At 45.2% G+C, this 23879-nt stretch overlaps 1 protein-coding gene across 3 annotated transcripts in view; it reads left to right on the top strand.

Annotated features, from left to right (window-relative positions):
- The window catches only part of kansl1b (KAT8 regulatory NSL complex subunit 1b), a 41799-nt gene that overhangs the window by 12568 nt on the left and 5352 nt on the right, over positions 1-23879 (top strand). For all 3 annotated transcript variants that reach the window (XM_018764663.2, XM_018764664.2, XM_018764661.2), the window contains exons 2-7: positions 2275-3685; positions 21323-21464; positions 21806-21901; positions 22933-23030; positions 23246-23432; positions 23521-23680. In XM_018764663.2, the coding sequence (XP_018620179.2) occupies positions 2361-3685; positions 21323-21464; positions 21806-21901; positions 22933-23030; positions 23246-23432; positions 23521-23680 (2008 nt within the window). In that variant the 5' untranslated portion in view covers positions 2275-2360. The remainder of the gene's footprint in view (positions 1-2274; positions 3686-21322; positions 21465-21805; positions 21902-22932; positions 23031-23245; positions 23433-23520; positions 23681-23879) is intronic.

Raw genomic sequence — 23879 nt, 5'->3', positions numbered from 1 at the left:
TACAATATTAAAGCATATGCTTCCACTGCTGCAGGTTTTCAGATCGCTCTCCGGGACTTTGAAGGTCGTCCACGTTCTCCCTGGTTTTGACACATTGAGGTAGCAAGGTTTTTCAACGCTCTTCAAGAAGCATCTTTGTCTAAAAGCATGCATGTGCCCAACTCATAATGCATACCAGGGTTAGGTGTTGCCAGCATATGCAGTTTGTAAGGCTAAGGTCCAACTCTGCCTTGCCTGTCTTTGCACCTATACTGGCTTTAATAAACTTGAATTCTTAGATGTTCCATGCTTTTCTAATACAAGGTTTGTTGTATCCATGAGTCTCTTGTGATATTAAAGTTCAAAAGGATTTTTTTCAGCTGCTAAGTGTGAGGTCACAGACTTGCCTTGTTAGAAATTTGAAACTGAACAAATTATCAGGTTTTCCAGAAGTACCTTGCTTATGGGTGCAGCAGCCAAGGATTTTGCAGGACTTAAATCTTTTGGTTACAAGTCCAAGTGTGTGACTTCTGGCTCCCCTGCTGCCCTGGAATTAAAGAAAAAGTCCTGTTGGTTAAAGAGCAAGAAATGTTGAAGAACATGGACAAGGGCCTCCCTGATGCTTTTCGTTTTGCTGTTAACTCCTTAGATTACTGTTCTTTTACATGATAATCAGTGGACAAAACTAGCAGGTTAATGAAGCAGGGCTAATGTCAAGGGTGTAATAACTTTATTTTCACCATAAAGTAGATTACAGAAGGTCTTGATGAGGATGACTGGGAATGTATATCTGAAATAACCTCAATGTGCAATACTGGGGCTGTGAAGTTACTCATTAACACAGGTGTTTAAAAGGCTAATGCTTATATTTGGGTTTCATGGTCATAGCTCTCTGTTCACATTTAGCAGCAGCTGAGATGCGTGTTATTTTTCAGACTTTTTTTTTTTTTTTTTATTGTTTTAGAGTACAAATATTTGAAACTGCCTGTGCTACATCTTAGCTCCGATATGCTGGTCTCAGACTATGGTTTTATCCTTGTGAAGAGCAGTTCTAGAAAAGTTTCGGATTATGAAGGTTGTGCCATAATTTGTGAGGACAGCAAAAGCCTGAAGTTTGAATATTAGGTTTAAATAGATTTAGCTCCATCCCAAAAATCAGTGTAGGTTTGTACTCTCTTACAGTTTTGGTTAACCCCAATCTACCCTGATGGTGCGGTTGAGTCCCCATCCTTGTCCTCCTTTTTCTGTGCAGAGTTCAAATAAGTCAGACGTTTCTACACCGTAGAACTGAATTCAAATGGGGAATACAGGAATTTGTATTAAGAAATGAAGAGGGGGAAAGGATTAGAGGATATTTGTTTCAAGCAGTTTCATGTGTTTTAATTTGCATGGTGGTTCACTTTAAGAACTGCAAAAACATATAGTAAATTATAAATTTATTATGAGTAGTGTTACTACATTTGTGTATGTGTGTTCAGGTGGAGTTTGCCCACCGCCCGTGAGTCAGTCTTCAGCCCTTTAGGCAAAGTGCTGCATATATACATGACCCCTAGTGAGTTCACTCTCACGCCGGTTCTGGTTCAGTTCCTCTCCATTTTCAACTGCCGCTGCTTCTAGTTGAGTGCGTTGGTTTTCTTTGTATCCCTTTGGAAACGTTTGCTGAGCAAGTCTTCATAAAGCCTATAAGCAAATACTTTAAATATATCCGTTTTTACTGATAAGATGGAATAATGGAGAGTTTGGTCTCTTGCTGCTTCCAGCAGTTTAGAACATTGCCTTGGATAACACTTTCCGTGTACGCTACTAATGAAAAAGAATCGGCAGCAAATTAAGAAAACATAACCTGTAACTGAATATCTAAATGTTGGACAGTACACAGGGTTTACTTATTTTTTTTTTTTTTTTTTTGTGTGTGTGTGTGTTTAAGTTCCGTTGGTTTTCTCAGCTTTCGTATCATGGGGATTTGTTAATGGAGATGGGTATTTGAAGGCTCATTCTTGTATAGATTTAGGTTTAAATAGATGCAGGTTTCTGTTTGCTTGCAATATGGAGGTTAGACATGTTTGCTCAAAAATGAAAAGGGAAATCTTTCAGCAAACTCACGTGTGAATTCTGCTGCATTCCTTTTGGTTCCCATGTATCCTGGGTCTTGATGTTAGCTCTCTTTGTGAGCGTAGCAAGGTGCTTGCAGGGAAGTCTGTTACACACTAGAAGGGGTACGAATCAACTTTCAACTTTTTCGCTACTGTTTTGACGCTATGGTGCTGACTGCTTCCTTCCTCTCTGTCCCGGCAGGCTCTCCTCTGGCAAGGCAATAGGTGGGTGGTGCGGCGCTGGCCTCAGCACTGAGAGAGGCCACCGCGCCCGTCTCCCCACGCTGCATGGCTGCGATGGCGCCCGCTCTCACCGACGCGCCAGCCGACGCTCACCACATGCGCTTCAAATTGGCCCCGCCGACCTCCACACTCTCTCCTGGCAGTGTGGAAAACAACAGCAATGCCAGCAACATCCTGGTCACCAGCAACGGCCCCAGCAAGCGCCGGCCGGGCCTGACGTCTGGTGAGGAGCACCCCCGGGATTTCTGCCCCGGCAGCAGGAAGGAAGAGGCAACGCATACTGAGGCTGTGGCTGCCCCCCTGGGCAAGCTGCAGCCGCTGGTGACCTCTTACCTGTGCTCAGATATGACGTCACACAAAGATTCGCTCAAGCTCCAGGGTGTCCTCATCAAGCAGTCGGTCCGCAAGAACCACGGCATCCTGCCTGCTTCCTATTTCAACAATAGTGACTTCTTGCCTCTGAAACACCAGACTGTAGACCTCTCTGGGGAGCAGCTGAAGAGTATTATGAGTGGTGGCACCCAAGTGCCTGCTGTCCAGGCCCCGCAAGCACCTGTCAACGGGTTGGCCAAGAAAGTGGCTAGGCCCATTCCCGAGAGGGACCCTATGCCTTTGGTCAATGGGAGTGGAGCCCCCATGAGCTCAGACTGCCCACAACAGGCAGTGCCAGAGACTGTTGCCACAGCCCGTAAGCGCGATCCAGCGGTGTGTGTCCTCCTCAAAGGAGGAACAGAGCAACGGAATCAGGCAGCTGAGCTCCCTCAAGGTTCAGGGAACAGCTCAGAGCAGACGGATCCCCCCGAGCAGGTCTCGGACAGCGCCCCCAAGTCCCCGACAGAGACCGCCTCACTCTGTCCTCCGCTGCCCGACCTGGAGGAAGAAGGCCCGGTGTGTGGAGGTCAGGGCACGCCTACCCACTTCCCAAACAGGTCACTTGGTGACCTGGATGCAGAGCTCAGAGAGAGGACCCTGCTGAGCCAGAGCCGGCAGAGCGAAATCGAAGGACGACTGCGTCGGCTGCGGAAGCGCTTGCAAGTGGTCCAGGCCAAGCAGGTGGAGCGTCACGTGCAGCAGCAGTTGGGAGGTTTTCTTCAGGTGGCCTTCAGCAAGTTGCCCAGCCCCAACAACCTGCGGGCACACCACCAGGGAGCGCCAGCCCGCCGGTCCACCGACGACAGCCTCAGCCTCTTCCTAAGGAGCGGCTCGGTCTCCACCCAGCTAGAACGCTTCTCCCTCAGCGGCACGGCTAACCTGCGCACCGCAGAGAGCGCCTTCGACTCGGACGCGACAGAGAGCAGCTCCGGCGGAGAGACGGACGTTGAGGAAGAGGAACTGGCTAAGGTGGATGTGGAGCAGCGACACGTGTCACTGTGAGTACGCAAGTGGTCATGAGCCACTGCTGTGCTGCTAACCAGGTTGGAGTTGCTTTTTGTTTTAGAGGGACATGTCTTGTGTTCAGGTGTCCCCACCTACTGGATCAGAGATAGAGGAGTTTTTCCTTCAGGCAGTGCCCCCCCTCCTCATTTGCACTGTGAAAGCCTGATGCTGACTACATTCCTGAAGGGGGACTTGGGAGGTCAGACTTTGTGGAGGGATGACCTGTTGTGTTGGATAATAGGGCAAAAAGGTGGACAGGGGACAGACCCAGTGGTTTTCCCCTGTGCGGTGAATTCTCATTTCTTAAAGATGAGCTTGGCCTGATACATTTAGGAGAGACCTCTCTTTTTCTGTCTTGCAGAAGTTGTATTCTAGAGTGAAGCTTTTTTTTTTTTTTTTCCTTTTTTAATTGAGTATTTCAGCTAAGTCGCATTGAGGAAACCTATGGGTTTATTGTGACAAGCAGTTAGAGGCATTTCTTTGAAGCATGTTTATGTAGACCTTTGACAGTCCATGTGCTGCGTAATTACCTTTTATCAAGAGACTTCCACTGGCTGTAGGAGTGGGCTCAAGGCCTTTAGGTAAATAAGTTGTGTATTTTTGTTTGCAAGATTGGCAGAATGAAGGGCAGTTAGACCCTGGAATAGGGTCACGGGGAAGAAGACTGACTTCATTAGGAAGTTTATTTTTTCTTTTTGTTGACTCTTCTCATGTCAGCATTTAAAGTTAAATTGCACCCCGTGGTCTGAGTTGGTCACAAAGTTAAACAGGATGTTTTTGTGGATCTGATTTTTGGCATTGTGAAGTATGTTTTTGTTCTCTTAGAATTGGTGTTTCTGCCCATTTAGTTTATTTTTATCTACATATCTATTTCTGTTTTCCAAGGAAAATTTTAAAGGAAGCTAATTGTTTATTTCACATTTTATTTTCTACTCTGTGTAGAACATTTTTAAATGGCCATAGTGAGCGTTAGTATAGCTTTTTTTTTTTTTTTTTTTTTTTTTTTTTTTTTTTTTTTAAAAACCTTTGTGCACAAAACTGGAGAAACATGTTTGGTTTTATAACTCAAATCTTTTGTGTTTGACTTGAAAATAAATTGAATTTTGGCTAGCTTTAATTTAAATGTTAACTGCACTATATTATAGCAAGAGTTAAAGGCACATTTTCTTGTACACGGAGTAGTGCAAATATCACACCTGCGGGCCTTTTTACTGTGGCAGAAAATTTTTGCTAGACAGATGTGGATGTGAGCTGCTCATCCAGAACTGGGTTTCTGCTTACTGATTACGTAGATGGATAGACAGATTTGTGTACTGAGGTGTCTCACCTGCAACCCAAGACCATTATTTTTTTCAATAGTTGCAGTATTTATGTATATTTAGTATTTATTTATAGTCTTATGTTGCTGAATGTGGTGGTTTGTTTTCATTATGTTAAATACATTATCTTGACTGGCAAAAAATATCATGAAGCTGCCAAGAACTGAGATGATGAAAAGCTGCTATGTAACAATGGGTCCCGCGTGGTTCACTTAACCCAACCCCCTGCTTTACATTAGTAAAAATACACCTAGAAAATACAGACCTTGTTCAGTTGAATTTGAGTTTCATATCCTTTTTTGCCATGTAAATTTATGGAGTAGTAATGGGTCTTTTTAGTGTTAGGGAGGCACCCTTTGTCACAAATAAGGGAGGCTGCCATGCTTTCCAAAGCAACCCACATTCTTTGTGTTGCTCCAAAGCAAGAGTCCGAGAAGCTGCCGTGCGGTGCCAAGAGTGTCATCTTTACCTGCTCCCTTCACGTGGGGTGGCACTTTTCAGAGTGACTCATGCAGCGCTGGAGTGGGTGACGGCCTACAAGCTCCGCCTTGGCGAGAAGCGTCCTATATTTACACCTCCCGGAATAACCAGCCTGTTAGCAGCAGCAGACACTCTGTACTCACACAGGGGAGGGCGGTGCTGCATTGCAGGACCAGCGCTGTTTGTGTATAAATTTGCTTGTGTCACGTGCACCTCCCCCCACACCCTTAATTTTCCCCCATTAGTAGATTTCAGGCAGTGCAATGTGCTGTTAGAGAGCAATGCAGCCCTCCACCACCAGACGTTAGGTTCCCACTCTGTTTCCTTACCCTCCTATCCTAGGTGGAGCAAAGCAAATTTATCCCACCACTAGGAAAATCCATGTAGTAGGAAGTCCAAATTCCAGTTGTGGTCAAGTTCTCTGTACTCCTTTAAGGTGCTCAAAACATTCTGAGAAACATCTGGCTGACTGCAGTTGTTCCTATCCTTTGAATTGCCGGAGCACAGTCTACTCAGTCCTCTCGCTGACCATGCCGAAACAAAAGGGCCACGGTTGGAATTCCCGGCTTACTTTGTGCTCTGGACCCGCTTTTAGCTTAGCAAGAGGTTGATTGTGTGGTTGAATTGAAGTGGTCCATGAACATCACTTCAAACAAGTGAAGAAAAAAAATTGAGGTTCTTGTCAATACTCTTGATTTTTCCATATTGTTTCCATAACCATATTAACTGGCATTGTCTGACACCTTTTTACCAAGGTGGTATTTTCCAACCTGGAACACGTGAGTTTGGACTGTTGGGTGAAACGAGAGCATCTTGTAAAATACCACAAAAACGGGGAAAGCATGCAAACTCCCAACAGACCGAGCTGTAATTTACACACACATCTGAATATACAGCCTAGGAGTTTTGAGGCACCATTGTTAATACATTGTGCCACAGTGCTTCCCCCATCAGCAAAATGATTAATTTAGGGTTCTTCACATGCCATCCGTGACATGAAACGGAGCGTTGAAGTCAGCTGAAAACTTGCGCTCGAGACCGTGCATGTGGGCTAATGCATTTCTGTTTTGTGTTTGGAAATGTTTGAGCTCACTGAAAACACACTGATGGATAAAAAAGTTAACGTTTTGTTTTCCGCAGCACCGCTAGTCGTTGGTTTAGGAGAGCGGTGTCTCACTCTCCATGGAGTGAACTAGGCTGTATGGCCCTGTGGTTTGGTTTATTTGTATTTGTCTCATTGTTTGTAAGCACATGGACATTATACACCCACAATTATTAGAGCATCTATCCTTGGATAAATCGGCACATCTGTTTCAGTTTGATTCCTGATTGACGCGAGGCTGGTTCTGCAGGTAGGTTTCAAACCGTTGCCCTGTTAACTTTCCTGTCTGTTCCTAAGCCAGACTGCGGGAGATGAAAGGCAAACTGCTGTCTGCCTACTAAGATGCATCCGTATCAGATGAAGGAGAAGCGGCGACTCGCATCTAATGCATCCGAGCGTGCCGTGTGGATGGGGTTCCTTTGAACTCTGCTTGTTTATTTTCCCCACGTTGATGTGCCCAATGTTCTGTTTCAGAGAGCCTGCTTCTTTGGGTTAAGCAGTTCTCTCCTTTTTTTTTCTGTCCTTTTCCAAATAATTGCATTTGATGATGTTGCTGATGAAAAATGCTCACCGTGTTAAATGTTCAGAAGTACTCAAGAGACATGTCAGTGTGGAACACAGAACGCGTAAATGTTGTGATCCGAGAATTTCACTGTGATCTGGTTAGAGCGTTATTGATATTTACCAAAATTTTGCAAGTGTTTCTTCAATCAGCTGAACTTCTTACAGCAAAATAGTTTGCATATAAGTTATAGGTGCTTGCTTTATCGAATTGACTTGTTGCGCAACTGATGTTCTTATCCAAAGTGTTTCAGTATTTCACCCCTTTATGTGACGAGGTATTTTTACTGGAGTGGTTCAGGGTAAGTAGTACCTTGCTCAGCGGTACTGAAGTAATTAGTGTGTGTAGGCAACGGCGAGTGGGTCTTGCTTGGACCAGCAACCTCAGGATGACAAGATCAAGTTCTAACAGCTGTGCTACTAGCTGCGCTGGGCCTCTTCATTGTACATAAAATCCATCCTTAGCTTTGTGCTGTTTAGTTAGTTAACCAGCAATAAATCGTTGCATTTTCAGTCACTTTACACGTCGACTTTGAGGCTCACCCACATAAAGTGTGGTCTCCGTTTAGTGATGTTGCAATACTAAAATGTAGGTGAGTGTCCCTCTGTTCACTCCAATAAAAAAAAATCTGAAGCCGTAGGAGACGATCCAATACTTTGTCCGCTGCATAGATTGTGTGCGAAAAGGAGAACCTGTAGTTTGTGATTTAGCCTGTCAACTGGGATTTCTTTATTGATGATATGGATCGTGTCTTATCGGCAGTCTCTACATAAAAGCATTGAGCCTTTAAACTGCAGTTCTAGCTTCATAAGTTGCTGTAGCTTTTGAGTCTTACGTTGTTCAGATTGGTTCGGGGAAAGTGAATGAGGTGCGTTCATACAGCACATTGCACAGATCATTCAAACTTTCATTTTTACTTTCTCAGTTCCTGGTGTTTCTGTTTCCTGCTGCTCAGGGAAACCCAGGAGGTAGGTGGGGTTCCAGTCCATCGCGGGGTACTTGCCCACATTCCCACACTGAGGGAACTGAAGGTCAGTCACCTAAGCAGATGTTGGGGGAGTCTGTTCTTATTAGCAACTGTAATGCTTGCTGAAATACACCAGAGAACCCAGAGGAAGTTGACTCTTAAGAAAAAGTGTGGAGGCGCAGTGGGTAGTGCTGGTGTCTCACACCTAGTTAACATAGTGTGTGTACAGGGTAAGTCCACTCTGCATCTGCTAAATGCTACTTGCAGGGTTTGAACCCACAGTCCTGGGACTACAGGTGAAAAGAGCTGTTCTGAGCCACTGCGTTACGTGTAGTAAATACGGGCTCGCAGCTGTTGAGCCTTAGCTAGCTTTGGTAGTCTCGGCCTCGCTCGATGAAGGACGCGCACACAAATGCCAGTAATGGTTGACGTCAAACTGGAGAAGCAGACGGGCAGGACCCTGAGTCATCGGTATTCAAATACCCCTGCAGTGGAAGACGAAGAAAAGCCCACAGTGTTGTGTTGTTGGTCACAATGGTGCTAGATAGATTGAAGGACCTGAGCTGGAATACTGCATGTGACATCTTATACCATGATACAGTAACCTGATGGTGTCAGCGGAGCCTTTTATTAGGAGCTGCAGCATGGCATCACGAGATTGCAGTGTGTCTCGTAAAATGGTGTACATCCTATGAGACAGTCTCGTGTGTGGTAACACAGCGCTGTTCACGTGATGTGGGAACTTTCTTCAATGTATTAATACATGGTGGCTGACACACTGCGACATTAAGTGTGGTACTGTACAACGCTGGCAGTACGCCATGGCGTATTATTGCGAGGACAGCCGAGGTTCCCAGCGTATACTGTAAATTGAGCTAATGCTCAAATTGCCTTTTCTTGTGCTACTTGCAGGAAAGATTACTAGTAACTAGATTACTAGTACTACTAGCATTGACCTGCCTTATAGAATGTCATATAAACTAACAACCTTATTTTGTTTATACTACATATGCTTTACAATTGTATTTAAATTGTTTTGGGCACGGGTCTTAACTGGTCCAGGCATGTGCGTTTGGTTATGTGTGACATGCAATTTCCGACTTGTGGGTGAATATTGGATTTCAATAATATATTGAAGTACTGGAATATTTCCTTTCGTGTGGAAGCTCGCGGTGGCATATAAGCATGGTTTCTCAATGCATTTGTTTTGACCTTACTGACCCAGGAAGCACCGGGGGAGTGTGATTACAATGGTCACGATGACATTATCCTAAAAGAAAAGTCGTGATGTATTGGGGTTAAAGGCAAACCTTTAAATAATCTTATTAATCTTTAATCAGCTCTAGTTAAGATGGAGAAGTTAGTCATCCTTTTAAGTCATGGTCATAAAATAGCCACCGGTAAACATGATGTACAGATTAGGGCATCTGTTGTTGCTTTTTCCATGCATGCGCCTTCCCTGACAGCAGCTCCTCACTGATAATGGAGATGTCTTCAAGCTGAAGGCCAAGCTTTGGATACACAGTAATGGAACTTCACACAAGTTTTGTGTTTTCTTCTGGGAAAACAAGGATTTCTCATTGATGTTTGGAAGCCGCTACCTTCGTACGGGTCATGATTCTCTGCTAGCCGAAAGGCATGCGAGCGTTAAAGCTTAACTGAAGCCCCAGAATTCACAGAAATCCTAGAATGCATTGTTTCCTGCAGTTTTCCCCCTTTCCTGTTGGCTTCACACTGTCACTCACAGTGGAGTTTCTAAAGGGAGGTCAGCCACTGCTGCTTTGTTTTATGAAAAAGAAAAACAATCGTACTTCCTGAAGAAAATCACATACAAAGATGACAATTTCTTCTTTGGTGAGCTGTGTTGCTGTTCGCATGGCATGTTTGCACATTTCCTTACTGTGAGTAGGGCACTGGCACTGTGTTTGGTCTCCACCTATGGGAACGCGTGGCACCCCCGAGTGACTCTTCATCGGTCAGGAACGGTGACATGATTTAGGGCTCCTGTAATGACAGAAAACTCGATCCTTTACCCGTCCATTTCGCATACGCTATTGTTTCATCACCCTGTACTGGATGTAACAGGTCGTGTCAGATGGTCGCAAACAGTGTCCTCGGTGTTTTTGACATTCTTCTGGGTTACTGTGCTTACACTGACTAAAGACAAATGTAGACTTCAAGGATTACGTTCGAAATGGGTTGTCTGCTTGCAGTTCCAGAGCTATTAGGGGAATCAAAAGAGTTTGTGTTTAGAGTGAAAGTGGTAGGACCAGCTCATTTTGGACCAAAGTTAGTCCACTCGCACAGCCCACAATACCAAAGAGTGTCACTCATCCTGACTGATGGAGGAAATTTACTTGTCATGTTTTTGTTTGTACAGATTGAATTGACAGGGAAGAGATGTTTATGCTGACAATTGTAAACTCATCTCCTGGGACAGAGGGAGGAGTCGGGCAGTTCCTGCAATCTTCCCTTTAATTTTTTTTGGTAAGCGTTCATGGCAGGAGAAGTGCATCCAGTGACTGGAATTGGCAAAAAGTCTAAATGACATTCTTAAAGGTCAAAAGTTTAGGTGCGATATGGTCACAAAACTGACAAGGTGTTGTAGGAGGCAGTTCATCAGGTTTGAAAATGTCGTGCTTTTTTGGTCTTGCCACATATTGTTTGTCTTCAGTTTCAACTTGTTTAGTACTTTGTAGAAACTGGAATTCACAATAAACAGGTGTGTGTTCAAAGCACAGAAGTAGCTACTGTTGGATCACCTGAAGTCTATAGCAGTGAAAATGTTTCTCTCTAATGGCTGGGCTGGATGGAATCATTTTGGGCAATAGCATCTGCAAGAGATAAACAGCTATCGTTGTACTTTTTCTTTGTTTGATCATAACTGCTATTTTCGGTCACATGGCACTTATTTATACCCATTACCTAAATGATTTGGCTTTTGAGAATTATTTCACCATTCAGAAATGTGTGCTTTTCTAAATCAGTCTGAAGTGTGCAGAAGTTGTTTGTGAAATGGAGAGAGCTGATGGCAAACCTTGCTTTCCTCGTTTCCAACCTGGAACTGTAAAATTTTTATGCTATGGATCATGCCAGTTATTTCCCTGCCGGTTTGGAGCTTCTGCTCCTGGAGAGGTGTGTGTGTGTGTTTGCAGGGATCCTTTCCTGTAGTACTCAGCGCCTCTTTCAGCATGGGGGTTTCTTTTTTGTATAGCAAACTCCATGTTTGTTCATAAGTGGGAGGGATTAGACCTTCCTTCCATAGGGAAATACGCCTTGACTACTTGGCATGATTGGGCAGTCTCGCCCCCACCTCCAGGCAAAGTGCTGGGGTCTAGTGAAACTGAAAGGAGAAGGGAAATTCCACCTCCGGTAGGATTGCTATTTCATTTGTTCTTAGTGAAGTCTTGTGTGACTTCAAGGGCAGATGTGCAGATGTTTGCAGAATCTCAGCATACATGGGTTTCGGGAACTTGGGGTTTCCTAGTGCAGCGCTCTGGGCAGAAGGGGGAGTGGGATGGAGAAAACTTGGTACCAGCCTTTTACCAGCATGGGAAGGAAAATCCTGACACAGTGCCTTAATTCAGTGCTGTGTGGCCACACCTCCCAGTGTGCTTTGTGTGCATGAAGAAAGGAGAGCTCACAGTGAAATGGGTCATGCTTACTTCAGGGTTTTCCCATGGAGGTGCTGGTCTCATATGAGTCGGAGGCGGTGCTTGTATTTGAATAAATATGGCCAGTGAAGGTGCGAGATGGCCATTGTGTTGAGCTTTGCTGCCCTGTTGCAGCGTTCTGCAAAACGGCATGACACATTGGGAGCAACATAAGGAGTTAAACGGAATGTCTGTCCAGTTCCTAGAACGGTGGTGGTGTTTCAGTGCCTTTGCTGTGGTGTTTAACGCTGTTATCTATGTGGGTGTGATATTGACAGACCCTGCTGTCCTGTGCCCCCGTGTCACCTCCGCGATGCTCAGGAGACACCAGCATCAGAAGCCCACTGCTGGGCAGAAGCCTTCTGGTAGGGTGGCATTCAGTCAGAATGTCAGATCTTCTGATGGATTGTATCGCACTTCCCCCTCCTTCCTCCCTCTTTTGTGCAGCACTGGTTCAGGAAACGTGTGTTTGTGTGCGAGTGCGCGCACATGCTGTTACTTTAGGCTGTACATGATAATGCTGTCAGTTAGGAGTTTCTTCGCAGGCCTGGTAATGATATGTCTTGGGAAATGGAGAGGGAGAATGAAGGAGAAAGGTTGAGTCAGTGTGGAACAATGGCCTGTTTCACGGCTGCCCTTGATCTCTCGTTTTCCTGGCCAGCCCTCACATTTCGCTGTACCCTTTCCCCTTCCTCTTTCCATGTTTTTGGAATTGTCCGGTACTGTTGCGTCAGCTGTTTTGAGTTAAAGGTAGGATGGATGGGAGGTGCATGGAGCCTCCAGGTGCTGGATGATGTTCTCATCAGCCCTTGGCACCTAGCGCTTTGTTCCAGTTTGGGCCAGTTGTCCTTAACAGCTTTTTTCAGGTTACGTTTTTCTGCTTGCTCTTGTTCTCGTTGGTGGTCAGTTGGAGTTATGGATTCTTCCAACAAAAACAACCATCAGTTGACTTAGTATCACTAGCGTTTATCTATGACATTATTTCTTCTGTGCAAAATAGGAGACCACCCTTTTTTCTCCTCCTCATATTTCCAACCTCGAAATTGTGTTGCATGACAGAGTGAGCGCTTGTGATTAGTGTGAGAAGAATGATCTTGACAATATTTTAGAAAGTCATTTTCGAGTGGTGTCCTGTTACTTTTGTAACATTGCATGCCATGACTAGTCGTAATTAATCCGTCTTTCTAGGTTTAGTTGGTCAAGTAGTATCTGGAATATATTACATGTAATAATGGCACATGAGTCCTGCGATTATATTATCCTTATTTTGAGAAAACAGTTGTACTGCTGGAGGGAACTTGAATGTATAAGTAAATGTAAATTTCATTTATGTACGTTCAAAATGTTTAGCTGTGTGTTCTCCACCTTGCTAGAGCTGGGGCCTCAACCCAATGCATTTCCTCAGTACTTAGCGAGTCCAGGGGCTCCTTGCAGGCAGCATTTTCCCTCCCTCGCTCACTTTGGGTGATGACTGAGTGCCTACCGCAGCGGACCACCCTGTGTCACTCCTCACTACAGAACAGCATCTGTCCTTGGCAGCTAGTACATACACTGTTTGCCCCATAATTAGTGTGTTTGTGTGCAGTTGTAAAACACTGGTGACAGCAATACATACAGCTGACAATTCTTCATTATTTGTGGCTGATTGAATGTCAAAAAGGGTAGTAGTTAATGAGCTGGGTTTGTTGCCATGGGGTATAACCGAGAGGTGAAATGTTACTTGAACTGTTAGGTGAATTACTTGATTCAGTTTCCTGATGTTTTCCTTTTTTACATTAATCTTAATGTGAAAAACAAGGTCTAAGTAGGCAAATAACGTGGTGTTCGTAATTGGACACATTGCTTTCCGCTGTGAGATCACTTTTCCACTGTGGGCAACAGGTTTGATTGGACAGTCAGATAGTCCTGGTATTTCAGCAGGTCTCCAAGTGAACATGTTGTCTCTTTGGAGTTGATGGTGCAAATCGACTTGCTATTTTTTTTTTTTTTATTATAGGCATTAGTTTGAGCATCCTCGCAGTGCTGGAGTTGCCTCTCACCTGCTGCAAGTTGTGCCTCAAAGTTGCGCTTTTAAAATGTACATTCCATGCATTTTCAAAATACACAAGAATTCAGCCATTCTGACGCACAATTCAATGTCAGACTTAATTTACAAGTCTAGTCTATTATTGCTTTGTTTTTCATTGAACAGAGTTAATTCCCTGAATAATTTTCATGTTTTCTTGGAGTAGAACATGCACGGAAATGAGCAAAGCACACAAATTACTGTTGTTCAGAACAAGACAAGACTTGAGGCGCACAGGTTCACCCACTCCATGCTAGCCGCCATATTGAGTTAGGTACCATTGTCAGGGGTTTGTCATGGTTACCTCTGTTCCACCCATGAACTCTCCAGACAGAAAGGTATATTGCCACATGGTAGTCTGATGCAACCCCATGTAAATGTGCTCATGGCCTGAGCAGGAGTATTAAATTTTTGCCTCTGAATTGTGCTCAAACATATATAATTGGTTTTTGGTTACTTTCAGATTGACGTTCAGCAATACCACAGTTAGATGTTTGGAGAGTCGAGAGTTGCTGAGAAGTTTGTCCCGACTGAGTTCGCGGAAAATGTTGTTGCAGGTTCACATCTGTTGCCCACCTGGAAGCTCCAAAAGTCACTGTGAGGATCACAAATGAATATTTCTCTCTAGCAGGAATTCTCCCAGAAGCCCTTTTGGCTCTGCCCTCTGCAATTTTGGATGGTGCGGTACGTTGGTAAAGGTGAATGTGATGCAGCCCCTTACGTGGCATAATGCATGTCACTGCTTTGTGGCTGTCCTGGGTTGTACTGTCTTGGAGCAGTTCAGTGTGTCATGGTTCCTGACCCCTGTCGTCTCTGCACACCGCAGTTGTTTTGGCTTATATCTGTTTTGACAGTTTGAATCGCCAAACTGCAAGGCAGATTGTCCACAAAGTGCCATAGTTACTGGAGTTAGTGGAGATTGGGCTAGTCATGTAGATCACCTTGACAAGGGGTCTGGTTTGCCTGAAGGAAGAGGAAGTTGCATCATGTTTCTCCTGGAAACCTCCCTGTGATTGAGTCATGAACAGTGTCCCTGCTGCCTATTTGATAGTCAGACAAACCCAAACCCTTGTTCGGACCAATGATGGCTGTCTGGAATGTATCCCAGAAGCATTGGGCTTTAAACTAGGTGGGGTACACCCTGGACAGGATGCCAGTCTCACTTTTGACACATTTTGTTAAGTTGCTTGACACATCTTAAGTTGCTTATGTGTATGGGTGTCATTTTTGTTTAGCGGGAGGTGGCCATAGACTATGGTAAGGAGTCACTTTCCATTTTTGCTGTGGCTTGACAGGTAACTGTTGTAGGTAGAACTTGCATTGTTTTACTCTGAAATGAAGATGCATAAGCTCTTGCTTTTTATTTATTTATTTTTTTTTTATTTAAATCTTGCTTTAAATCTTTGATATGAAAAAGATGAGCAGTCTGGTGTCTGCGAGTTTTCAGCACTGAGCGTGGGCCTTTGGATCGAGACCGTTCCTGCCAGCCGGAGCACTGTGGCAGGAGCTTGAGAGTGTCACAAGGTGCCAAGTGCCAGGTGTCTAATTTACCTGCTTCTGTGATGAAAGAAAGCAAAGGCAATATTCTTGCTGAGATGTGATGTGGATGTCTCTGTGTGCCTTTGGTTGCAGAACCACTCGTCTTTTTGTTGTCACTGTACATGGTGGACGTTGTCAGTAATCCTTCCAATCACAATTCGGCCATTCAGAGTTTTCTTTGGTGCGGTAATCTGTTTCTCTGAAATCTCCTGGCTCTTCACACTACCTCTGCCTGGAGCGATTGTGTGATAGATTGTCACCTCCCAAGAGGGGGCTGGAATGCGGGAAGCTGTTTGGCCTTACAGGGGACGGCAGCTGGTGTTTCTGTGCAACCCCTCTGGTTGCGCTGTCTCAAAGGCAGGAAGTTTTTAATGCTCAGTTTCCCACTTTCTTCCCTTCACATCTGGGTCTGTTTAATGGCGTCATGTCCCGCCTCTAAAGTTTGCACCCGCACCCATTGCATAACTTCTGTCTTTATGTAACATCCCCTACATTTCAATCTGCCTTAACACCGGTGCGTTTTACGGGAGAGCAGAGCCAACCCCAGGGCCGCAGGTTTTCCTTGGGCACGGATTTCCCCCGCGGCTGTTTCGTTTTCATCAGGGTGGGAAACGTGCCGTGAACAATGTGAAACGCGAACATTCGAGACACGTCTGTTCAGTGACTGCTTGGCTGCCATGGGCTCCATTTTCCCTGTTTGGTTGTGGTTTAAATATCTTAACGTATCATTATCTTGCGCCATCCCATTTTTGCACATTTTGAAGCATAGCTTTCTGCGCTGAACTCTCTTTCCCAGGCACAAGAATTTAATAGGAATAATATAAATAAAAGGTTGGCACTATACATTGAATTACTACAATAACGATGCGGTTATTAAATCTAAGTTGGCCAAACGTCCAGTCACTAAGCATGCAGATGTTCACGTTTTTTTGTATTTTGTTGAGAGAAGGAAGAGTTTTGATGAATCGGTTGGACAGTGTCTACTTTGGTGTCTGCTAGTAGTCTTTTGTGTGAAGACGTTTATATTCGAAGGGGACTGTGCCCCTTAGACACGTGGCTTCTAGGAGTTCAGTTGCTGCCCAATTTTGTTCTACTACGGATCAGAGGGGAGGAACCTGTTATCAGGCGGTCCAGTGTGAAACTTGCCTCACGATGCAGTGTGAAGCTTGGCGATAATGCTCCGCGCCAATAAATAACGGGGCCTATCGACGTGGCCAGGCCCTAGCGCCGCTGCCAGGGAGAGAAGAGGAGAGGCGACATGAGCTGCAGCTCAGAAGTAGTTGATGGAGAGCTGGCTGAAGTAGCGGGGCTCTCTGCAGTGAGGGGGTGTGCGTGGGTACAGGTCTCAGTCAGTGTTCCAGCACTCCATCCATGCATGCAAGTATCAACATTCCAGCGGTGCGCGCTGCCATCGCAGAGCAGTCGTGGCTCCCGAAAGGCCAGATGGCTCCGGACCGCTGACGGCATGCGGTGCGCTGGGCTGCTGGGCTGCGGGGACACATTTCTATCTCTGAAGGGAAAGCTGTAAGATGTTGTACAGTAAGAATGGCAAGCAGCTCTGCGAAGATGTTACGGAGCCGCTTCCCTTTGTTTTCCTCCATTGTGAGTGAGGAATTCCAGGGTGCCACGTGTCGTGTGTGGAGTTCACAGCGATTACACACCCTTCCCCTCCACATGATAAACCATTGAGTTGTCCTCCTGTGTTCGTACAGCCACATAATTGTGATGCGATCTTCATGAAGCGTTTTCGCATTTTCTCAAACCTTTTTCGTTCTGCGCCTTAATGGACATGTAAATGTGGTTTTCTCTTCCATGTCAAAGACTCTCCTCATTTAATCTGTTTCCTTTCCTCATACTGAAGATCTTAGGTGAATCAACTGGATTTGATAATTTTTTGCAGGTTGGGAATTTAACGTGTAAGGATTTAATTGCTCCTTTATTATAGTTATAACTGTGAGAATACGGTTTTTTTTAATTATGGTCCCAAGTTGAAGGTCACTCCTCTTGGCTTCCATCGGCTGTTCTACCCTTTCTGCACTGGAGTAAAAGATGTATTTTAGGGGGGACCCCTTTGAAAAGGAAGATTTTAGATTAGATGAAACGGAAAAATGACAAGAGGAAAGGAAACTGAAGCAGTATTGGTGCCTGACAGAGCAGCAGTTTGAAAAGCTGATGAGATCTTGACACACTTGAGTGGTCATTTAATGTAGTAACAGTTGTGAATAATTTCCCATGTTTTTGCCTGTGTAAATGCCATTTGTTCTATACTGGTTATCTATCTACACAACTGAGTACTCTTGATTTTGGCTTTGATTACCTTTAATGCATAAGCCGTGGATAGTGAAAACATGGGACGTTTTGTGTTTAGTTTCACCGTTCAACCTTTATTTTAGACAGTGCAGGTTAAAGGCTCCATCCTCACCCAGTCACCTGCTTATCCAGTTCATCTGCTCCGGCACCACCGCTCCCCAGCTCCCACCATTGCTGTGACGCGTCCGCATTCGCTGTCCTCGCGTGCGCGCGCGCACACCCCCACCCGCTCTGTGTGCGCGCTGCAACATCATGTGACCCGAGGGGCGGGTCCTCCTTAGCAGATCGCAGATCACATTCTTTGTTCTCCTAGCAGACTCAAAAGCTTTTGGGTAACACAGCAGGTCAGAGAGCGCTGGCTCCTTCAGCATTTGTTTGTTACCGACCAGTTTCGTGCATGAGACATGAGTTTATTTTCTCTTAGCAGCTTGTAGCTACTGTTTTCTTTCTGAATCTTGACCAGAGCTTTCACTGTTCTGCCCTTTGCTGTGTTTGAACTGTAACAGGAGGGAAATGCTTTGGACTTCTGAGTCTTGATGGCAAGATTGTTTTGTACATATATACTTAGGGGTGTCTGTGTGTGTATATGTAATATACAAAGCATTAGTGGTTGTAAATTTATATACATACATTTTAGTCCCCAAATGGTGCATTGATCTAAAAATGAAGTGGCACAGACATCCATCTAAATGTTCCAGTTTAATAGGCATGTCAGGTCATCCCGGAATTAGTCGGCACACATTTACTCTTGACCGCTACTCCACTAACTGCAGCACATGGCCTAGGGATGTATGGTTACAGCCTGGTCAAGCCAAAAAGACAAGTGTGATATGTCTGTTCTAGAATTGTCATCTGCACCTGTTTAGATAACCCCGAAATATCCATCAGGGTCACCAGGTCTTGGGTGTGTTTGGACAGGAGTGAAATATCTCTTTGTCCTGATACAACCTTTTTTATTAATGGTGTGGTGGTGCACATCTGGAGAGCCCTCACCTTCCTTTGCTCCGGTGCCTTTCAGCTTTCATACTCATCACTTGTATGATCTCTGCTTCTGTCATAAACCATTGATGTTTTGAGAGCAAGCTCATGAAGGGGCCCATTTTCTTCCTCCTCCTGCGTTAGTAGGGTACAGGGATTTGATTGACCCATCTCTCGATTGCTTGGAATTAAACTTGTTTGCCTGCTCTGAAATGGCAAGTACCTGTCAAAGGAGTTTTTGATTAAAACCAAGTGTAACACCGTTTAGGTGCAATTTCTCCTTGCATCTATTTTTCTTGAAACTTTTAAGGACCAAAACATGTATGGACCAATCTAACGAAATGTTCAAGTACACCTATTCGCATCACTTTAGGAGCCTGATGGGATGTTTCTTGTGTATAAATTAGATTGAACAAATCTTTTTCTTAAGAAGGGATACAGTAGACAGCTATACCTGACTGCAGAGTATCCTTCGTCAGCCACCATACCTCCTCTGTCGCCTCTGCAAGTGCTTGAGTGATGTTTGGCTCATTTCCTGCCCTCATCCCGTTTCTGCTCCAAGAAGGGAGCAACCCCATTGTACCATTGTCGGCGTGCCACAGCCTACAAATGTGTGCTGCAGTCAGCTCAGAGCGCCCCTTGTGGAGCACTGGGGTAGCACTCTCACCTGACCACATTTCCCTCATTTCATCTAACAGTCTTGAACATAAGAAGCTGCTCCATCCTTCTCTTCCTCCTGTGAATCTACATATCATCAGTTGGGGTGGGGGGGACTTTGAAAGGACTTTTTTCACCCCTTCTTTCTCTAACATGTACTTTGGTCCCATTACTGATTTTGTAGTTTTCTGTTAACCGTCACGGTGCCAGATTTAGCACCGTGACAAGGAGTCCTGTTTAGTACATCAGTACATTTTCCAAATAATTACATTGCACGATAGAAGAAGAAAGTGATGGGACTGTATCCTTGCCTGTTGTTTAACTGTTGTGAAAGTTTAATGTAGGTTAACATTTTGTAGGTGTTTACATACTCCAGTATATAAACATACCTGACCAGTAAGTGACCATGATTCCCTAAACTTGCTGAAATGTGGGCAGTGGATCATATATACATTTACAGAAAGGGTAAATGTGAAAAGTCCAGCTTGTTGATGTTGCTGCCTCTTTTGAAGGACAGCCCTGTTTTTCACAGCTCTTCATCCCAGTGTGTAAATTTTTTGGGGGGCCCTCGCTTCTTTCAACACGTGGGTGTACAAATAAACCGTCTAGCTGAACAGATTTAACGGACACTGAGTGAGTCAGCGAGGCAGTTTCATCCCGTATTTGCAGGGACCGGTCTTGCTGGTTGATCTGCTGTTGCATTTATGTGCAACTTTGCAGTGTTTCTAGTCTTGCCTGTGGCTGTGTGTGGTGGTCTTCGTGGCAGTACTGCAGGGTTGCATACAGGTGGATGGTCTTCGCCAAAGTGTGTGTCAGAATCGAAGGCCTCGGCAGGGAACCGCTAAATGTTCTGTACCCAGCATTGTGTTGTGTGTAAACAGTGTTGTTGGACACTTCGGATGTGATTGTCACAACCTTCATTGTTCTGTCAGTAGTAGTAATAATTTGGCAGATGCCTGATGTGTGGGGTGTAGTGTGGCACTGCCCTTGTCTTAACACAATCGAGGGAAAAGAGTGTTTAGGATGTGCCCTGTTCCACGAGGCAGTATTAAAAATGGCATGCAGCGTGTAATCGACATTGCGGCCCTAATGTTTATCCTCAGTAATGTTTCACAGATCTAATGAGATGTGCGTTGGAGGGCTGCTGCATGTGTGTTATGTAAGCTTTGAAGGAGGACTGAATGAAGTCTCGCTTCACCGCTGGGATTCAAGGAAACCTTGAGTCATTTCAGCTCAGCCCAGTTTACATGGATTTCTGCATACAAGTATGAATGTCGCTGTTTTTTCTTTTTCCTTTTCATTGCAGAAGGGTTTTGTATTCTGCGTTCTGTGACCGTGACACACTGAGCCATTTACTTGTGACATGCCCATCTCTTATTCTACCAAACGGCACGTTTCAGGCCGGCATCAATCACTAATGTAAATGGAGCCAAGTGATGATTATGTGATGTAGTGACATTTAACAAGATTGTGTGTGAGGAGAGGGGTGGCCTGTAGGAACACATTAATCCATCACATTGTGTCTAGGGGAAAAGCAGGGTGTCTGAGCGTGCGATGTTTTGTGGCCAGAATGGTAACTACCCTTTATCCGCTTGTTACCGACCATTTCCACAGTGGTCTGTGGCACCAGAATACCACGTCCTGGTTACTCTGCTGCCTCGTTCATTTAATCCCGTGCTGTTGTTGTACCCACCCGCCTTCACTTGAAAATATGACTTGAATCTCTCTCAACGACTCAACATTTTTTGAGGAAAAGTCCGGTTAGAGTTCCTAGGTTTTGCAGAAAGGTGGAATGTTTACGTCTGCTGGTTAGGGACATGGTGTCGGCTGCGCTTGGCTTATGTGCCTTTAGTGGTCACGTGAGATGCATCAGAAGTTTGAAATGCAGCGGTCTTTGATCTAATGGAAATGCACACAAACACCATATTCCCCTTTCCCACGTTGGCTCCGAGCTCAGGTGTGCCTGATGTGGACACTGTGTGTTGTGTCTGTGTGCAGGTGGAGGAGGGCAGAGGGGCGATATGCTACAGAGAGGGCCTCCATCGTCAGCCACTGGAACTGGCTCCAGGCGCAGGTGTCTGACCTGGAATACCGAATCCGTCAGCACACAGACATCTATCGGCAGATTCGATACAGCAAGGTGAGCTGGGTTGGGGGCAAACAGCTTGCTGTAGTACCCTGTTTCTGCAGGGCTAAAAACTGCAGAAACGGACTCTTGAAGTTTTGAGTTCTTATGTCGGAGATGAAGTATTAAAGCTACCAAGCCTGACTGTCCAGCTTCTAGTTATAACTCTGTTTTGTCACCAAGATTTCCCCGTGACCTTACATGAGGGTAGATAATTAACTGGATACTTAGTTACAGTAACCTAGAGGTATTTTGAAGTTCTCATGTTTCGATAAGCCATTCTTTTTAATGGTTTAAGTGAGTCTTTGTACTGGCAGGTGAGTCTAAACCTTATTAGCTGTTCTCTGAACCTACAGGGTTTGGTAACACTAGCAGACCCTGCTTGCTGTGAGGTGTCCACAGAAGATGGGATGTTGGACAAGGGGGTCCCGTTTTCCTGCATAGTTCCGCAGGTAAGGTTCTTCAGCATTGTCTTTAAGGTGTTAATTGAAAAGTAAATGAAGAGTTTCAATCCATTATGGTAGCACTATACAATGGGTATCCAGTATTATGGAGTCTATAGAGAACCTCATTGTACAATAGCACATCTGAACTGCTGCGTCGTCACAGGTCCGATTCCCCAAACATTACACTTTCTGCCACAACAGTTAGTCACCAATTCCGTATATACATATAAATATGAGTGACAGTGTATAACAAAGTTGTTTCTTAGTGGCCTTTCAGAACCTTGTCACTAACATTTTACATGACATCAAAGCAGACTGAACTGTTGCGGGCTTAGATTTTCTTTTTATGGAGAAATCCTCCGCTTGACCCTACGAGAAGGGAGGTTTTGTTCTGAAGTGTTGATTTAGAGGGTGTGTTGATATGAAGGACAGGATGGAAAGAATAATGAAGGACAGTTTAAACTTGAATTACCGAGGAAAAGCTGCAAAGATTTTGGAAGTAATCGCTGGAAGTTGCAGCCACCTCCTTCCTGTTGTACTGACCCAAAAAAAAAAAAAAAACAAAGCCCAAAAAGTGACCTTTCTCATACTTTTGTGGTGATTCAGGCAGTGCCATTCAGTCCGTTGTTGATAAATCGGCTCAAACTGCAGAAGGAACCTGGTATAGTTTTTGTGGGCTGGGTACACTCTTCTGGGAGAGCCTGACAAACACATGTTGAAGTTCTCTCAGATGGTCTGGCTGTGGCTGCTAGTTCACGACATGTTTCACCCATCTTCAGGCAGGGAAGGCTCCACACTCTGCCCTGGCACAGTGCCTTTAACACTGCGAAAGCTAGGCGAACAGACTCGCCCGGAGTGAAATATTTCCCGCAAGAACTGGGGTGGGGGAGGGGTCTTCAGCCCAAAACAGCGGTGGTCTTTGTTCTGCGATGCCAAGTGGCACTGACCTTTTCACGTGGTTGCTCCAGAGCAGGGATTTGCTCTACTGTTCCACTGGTCAGATCAGCACTGGCAAGGCCTTCCGGTATGTTTTTCAGGATGCCACCTCAGACACAGCAGATGGCACGGATTCGGCCCATGACCGCCTTTGGAAAGGGTGTGCCTCCAGCAGGCCGGTTAACGGAGTGGTTAACAGGTACAGCCTTCTATTCCTTGCTGTTCACCTGTGCAGGTGGCCTCTAGGCCTCGTGTGCGCGCACGCTCAAGAGTAAGCATTGTAGGCAGTTTTTGTCTCTCTCACCCCCCGCGATGGTCGTCTGTACACTTGAGTTTTTGGGTGAGAACCTTCACTTGCTTCAGTTTTACCAGTTTTTATTTTTTGGTAATTTTGTTTTTCCTCCCCTCCCCCAGCGTTCGCTTACCGGACTGCGGCTCCCCGGAAAGCTCGGATGCAGAGGAGGTTATTGGCAAGAGGCAGCGACTGCCACTTTCCTCGGGCCTCGACGGCACCTGTGTGGCAGCCCGCACGCGCCCGGTCATTAGCTGGAAGAAGCGTCGCCTGGTTCGACCCAGCACAACACTTGGTCTCAGCCATAAGGTGAGGGAGATGCTGCCGCCCCTTTGTCAGCAGGCTCTTTGTGAGCAGTTTCCCGATCATCCTGACATTGCGCGCTTTTCTGATCCAGAGGCCTGGCAAACTTGGCTGCAGTTGCGCCGTCAACCCCCAATGTGCCACCTGCATAAGCTGCATCAACCCCTCAGCGGAGTTCCAATATGACCGCCCCTTGCTGGAGCGGCTGTCGCAGTTTGACCCCTGTGTCCACCCTATTCTCTCTTTCACTGACGGTAACGTGCTGTAAAGCTGCCCACCGACTCGCTGAATCTCTTTCGTACACGGATTTGTAATCTTAGATCTTTGGTTGGAGACATTTGTTGCATCTTTAAAAACATTAAAACTGGATGAGGCTTTTGTTCAGATTTTCATTAAGGCTGTTTTATTTTGCAAGTGATTACTGAATTTCAGTGAAAGGAAAAATAACTCTGC

This window comes from Scleropages formosus, chromosome 8 (assembly GCF_900964775.1).
Source record: "Scleropages formosus chromosome 8, fSclFor1.1, whole genome shotgun sequence".
Taxonomy (NCBI): domain Eukaryota; kingdom Metazoa; phylum Chordata; class Actinopteri; order Osteoglossiformes; family Osteoglossidae; genus Scleropages; species Scleropages formosus.
The sequence above is the reverse complement of the archived record's forward strand: the minus strand, read 5'-3'. Positions and strand labels throughout refer to the sequence as shown.